The following is a 5000-nucleotide window of genomic DNA, read 5'->3' on the forward strand; positions in this document are numbered from 1 at the left end:
GGTCAACATTTTAATAAAAATATATTATTATTTATTATTATTTATAATAATAAAAAGATGTTGTTGTGCTTGTCGATTTCCCGCTGTTTTGTCACTTTTCACGATGTTTTTTTTAACGTTTTTCCCGACGTTTTTGCACACTTTGTTTTCCAAGTATTTTGACGTTTGTTGTTTCCCATTTTTGAAGGTTTTTAGCAACATTTTTGTTACTTTTTTCAACGTTATTTTGTCATTATTTTCTCCAAATGCTTTAAAATAGAATAAAACACCCAAATTCAATGGGAAGTAGTGAACTGATCATTTATTTAACTTGGGAAGAGTGTCGTAGGGAACACAACAGGAGGGTTAAATGAGTGTTCAGAAAACAATCCTAAAAGGTAATGGGATGTAAACCAACAACTCTTCCAGATCCTCAATCCTCCTCTAATACGACTCATATCTAAACCACAGCAGGTAACGGTCACAGTTTTAAACACCTGGTTAACGTTGTGAAACGGTCCCAGTCTGGTTAGGTTTAGACACCAAAACTACTGAGTTAAGTTGATAAAAAGATGGAGGTTTGGGTTCAAATCACACGTGACTTCACTTCCTGAAGGTTACCACGGGACGAACGTGATGTAGCTCCATTTGTTCCCTAAAGTTAAAGGTGTACTCTGTAATACTGACAGCTGGTGGTTAAAGGTGTACTATGTAATACTGACAGCTGGTGGTTAAAGGTGTACTGTGTAATACTGACAGCTGGTGGTTAAAGGTGTACTAGTAATGCCGACAGCTGTGGTTGAAAGGTGGTACAATGTAATACTGACAGCTGGTGGTTAAAGGTGTACTCTGTAATACTGACAGCTGGTGTTTAAAGGTGTACTATGAGTTCCTGCATTGTTTCAGCATGATTTCATTTTTGTCTCAAATTGTTGGCATCTCTCCTTGATCCGCTAGCTGCCTGGTCCCTGAACACACCGTGAAAAAGCCCGGTCTCAGGAGACAACACAGGGGTCGTAAACATCAAACAGACACTAGAGGCACAGGCTGGGCACCAAAATACAACAAACCACTCCAGCCAATCACCGACTCAGAGACTAAAGATCTCTACGTGACAAAACTACGTCCTGCCGTCATCACATACGTCTCCAGATACTGAAAATTGATTGGTTTGTAGACGGGACTTCCTCGTCCTCTCGTATCCTCTCTCTGTGTCGGAGTTTTTTCAACTGACTGCTACTCTCTCCTACTGACTGCTGCTCTCCTACTGACTGCTACTCTCCTCTACTGACTGCTGCTCTCCTCTACTGACTGCTACTCTCCTCTACTGACTGCTGCTCTCTCCTACTGACTGCTGCTCTCCTCTACTGACTGCTGCTCTCCTCTACTGACTGCTGCTCTCCTCTACTGACTGCTGCTCTCTCCTACTGACTGCTACTCTCCTCTACTGACTGCTACTCTCCTACTGACTGCTGCTCTCCCTACTGACTGCTGCTCTCCTACTGACTGCTGCTCTCCTCTACTGACTGCTGCTCTCTCCTACTGACTGCTGCTCTCCTCTACTGACTGCTGCTCTCCTCTACTAACTGCTGCTCTCTCTCCTACTGACTGCTGCTCTCCTACTGACTGCTGCTCTCTCCTACTGACTGCTGCTCTCCTCTACTGACTGCTGCTCTCTCTCTACTGACTGCTGCTCTCTCCTACTGACTGCTGCTCTCTCCTACTGACTGCTGCTCTCTCCTACTGACTGCTGCTCTCTCCTACTGACTGCTGCTCTCTCCTACTGACTGCTGCTCTCTCCTACTGACTGCTGCTCTCTCCTACTGACTGCTGCTCTCTCCTACTGACTGCTGCTCTCTCCTACTGACTGCTGCTCTCTCCTACTGACTGCTGCTCTCTCCTACTGACTGCTGCTCTCTCCTACTGACTGCTGCTCTCTCCTACTGACTGCTGCTCTCTCCTACTGACTGCTGCTCTCTCCTACTGACTGCTGCTCTCTCCTACTGACTGCTGCTCTCTCCTACTGACTGCTGCTCTCTCCTACTGACTGCTGCTCTCTCCTACTGACTGCTGCTCTCTCCCTACTGACTGCTGCTCTCTCCTACTGACTGCTGCTCTCTCCTACTGACTGCTGCTCTCTCCTACTGACTGCTGCTCTCTCCTACTGACTGCTGCTCTCTCCTACTGACTGCTGCTCTCTCCTACTGACTGCTGCTCTCCCCTACTGACTGCTGCTCTCTCCTACTGACTGCTGCTCTCCCCTACTGACTGCTGCTCTCTCCTACTGACTGCTGCTCTCTCCTACTGACTGCTGCTCTCTCTCTACTGACTGCTGCTCTCTCCTACTGACTGCTGCTCTCTCCTACTGACTGCTGCTCTCTCCTACTGACTGCTGCTCTCTCCTACTGACTGCTGCTCTCTCCTACTGACTGCTGCTCTCTCCTACTGACTGCTGCTCTCTCCTACTGACTGCTGCTCTCTCCTACTGACTGCTGCTCTCTCCTACTGACTGCTGCTCTCTCCTACTGACTGCTGCTCTCTCCTACTGACTGCTGCTCTCCCTCTACTGACTGCTGCTCTCCTCTACTGACTGCTGCTCTCTCCTACTGACTGCTGCTCTCCTACTGACTGCTGCTCTCTCCTACTGACTGCTACTCTCCTCTACTGACTGCTGCTCTCTCCTACTGACTGCTGCTCTCTCCTACTGACTGCTGCTCTCTCCTCTACTGACTGCTGCTCTCCTCTACTGACTGCTGCTCTCTCCTACTGACTGCTGCTCTCTCCTACTGACTGCTAATCTCTCCTACTGACTGCTGCTCTCAGATCAAACTGAAAAGTCCGAAAGTCTGGACCAAATGAGGTATGTGTGAAAACGCCCTTAGTATACTGTTGTATTTTGGTGCACAGCCTGTGCCTCTAGTGCTTTTTTGACGTTTATGGTGACAACGTATAAATAGTAGGTAAGTGTAAACAGTTTTATAGGAGTAAACATACTTTCTGAGGGGGGAGAAGGACCTGCCATTTCCCAGAATTCCACCTGGTCTCGATGCACTGAGCTTCCTCTTCGGGGGTCAAAAGACAAACCTCGATCCTGCAAGAGTCGGGGAAGTTACCTGCACGGAAACACACAAGTTGTTTCCTTCTGCTCATGAAGGAAAATGGCAGGGATGCCCTAAATCCAGGATTGTGTTTCGGACTCAGCTGAATATCGGGCTTTTTGACGGGGTTGGGTTTCTGCTGAACCCTACGCTGTCACTCCGCGCTACGCTGGTCGCCGTAATGACGGCGCCGTTGATTACAGGAAGGTGTTTACGTAGGTGGAGCTTCAATGCAGCAGGCTGAGAGGAAGTGGAAATGGAACTGGTGAGCAGAAAAAGGGTTGTTTGGCAGTACTTTCAGTCAAAAGAAGGCCATTCAAGTCCAGCTACATGTTCAATCTGCAATGCTGATTAGTCTGGTGGTGGCGAGGACCCTAAACAATACACAACATCACCGCTGTTACAACATCTGGTATGAAACATCTGGAAGAATACGAGCTGAGCATGAAGGAATCTACAGACAGCAGCCAGAATGCAGCAACTTCAGGTACGGCAAAGGAAGGACAGTCACTGTTTACTTCATTAATGTGTTGACTGTGTTCATGGACTGAGGACGGGACGAGGACTCAGCAGAACCTCAACCAGGGGGTTCAGGATTCAGCAGAACCCCAACAATCTGGATTCGGTGCATCCCTAGAAAATGCAACACTAGTGTTGATGTGTGTCAGGACCTTTAAAGTGGTTTGTGTCGACCTCGATGCTGCTGATCACTCCGGGATGTCCAAGACGAAACACCGCCCACTCCCAGCCGGGAACCTGCAGGATGCCTCGCTCGTCCACCTGCAGGAGACGTTTTACAGCTGTCTAACTAGGGGTTGCACAGACGAGTGGACGTCAAGCTCAAAACTACTTGGAGCTTGACATCGACTAGTCCTTGATAATTTGGTTTTGCAACACATTCTCATCAACGGGTTCGTATGATATTGTACGGAAATGTATGCACACCAAAACATGAGACATCCTACGAAACTAAGGGACCACCAGCTGAAAGCTGGGTAGTTAAGGTCACTGCAAAAGCAAAAGGAGTGATCCCTCCTCAATGCTTGCTCGTCAGAGATTTGAGACGGCCTTCACCGACGAGGGACAGAACAACTTCAGTTCAGCGAGGACTGAGGAGTCGAGGACCTGTTCCATAAGGTCCATGATGTACCTACAGACTTGCCATTGTCACGTTGTACTTGAGTTAGGGGGCTACACAACATCTACGGTGGCAGTGCTGTCACTTTTTCTGCCGTGATCTCAAAAACAACATAGTAGCCTCCGGGGCAGACGGCATGTTTATGGTTTACTTCACGCAAGTCTGTGTCAGTGTCAAGAAATCATTCCTACCACAGGCAATACTACTTGTTAACACTTCATCACTGAGTGATAGATAAGAGTCATATACATCTACAATACATTAAGTAAGTACAACTTGCACAAACATAGGTTTTACTTATATTTTTATATATACTATTTAAGTAGGTTGTACAGTTTTATTTGCCACTTGTATATATGTTTGTACACCGGGTGTCTTCATGAATGTTAGAAAATAAGTACATCTTCAGTTTAGGGAGACTAGAAAGTTCCGATACCGATACCAGTATCAGAACAGCCTCCGATACTGCCTAAAATGCTAGTATCGGTATCGGCAAGTACTGGAGTTAATGCACCGATACGATTAGCCCCGAAGAAAATCTACTTTTAAGTGGATATTTAAAGAAAGTTCTGGGGCGTTCATGTTTCACAAAGAGTTTAAACTGAGCCAGACCGTACAACAAAGATAGAAATAATATCACATCCATACAGAGATGGTAGTATACAGCTGTTATACATCATATCATCTATACAGAGATAGTAGTATACAGCTGTTATACATCATATCATCTATACAGGGATAGTAGTATACAGCTGTTATACATCATATCATCTATACAGAGATAG

General features: G+C 46.6%; 1 protein-coding gene across 1 annotated transcript in view; it reads right to left on the reverse strand.

The window, feature by feature from the left end:
- allc (allantoicase) overlaps positions 1-5000 on the reverse strand; it is a 19008-nt gene that overhangs the window by 277 nt on the left and 13731 nt on the right. The window contains exons 9-10 of the mRNA XM_078275345.1: positions 3749-3857; positions 2974-3092 (exon numbers count right to left, since the gene is read on the reverse strand). Of these exons, the coding sequence (XP_078131471.1) occupies positions 2974-3092; positions 3749-3857 (228 nt within the window). The remainder of the gene's footprint in view (positions 1-2973; positions 3093-3748; positions 3858-5000) is intronic.

This window comes from Sander vitreus, chromosome 18 (assembly GCF_031162955.1).
Source record: "Sander vitreus isolate 19-12246 chromosome 18, sanVit1, whole genome shotgun sequence".
Lineage (NCBI taxonomy): Eukaryota > Metazoa > Chordata > Actinopteri > Perciformes > Percidae > Sander > Sander vitreus.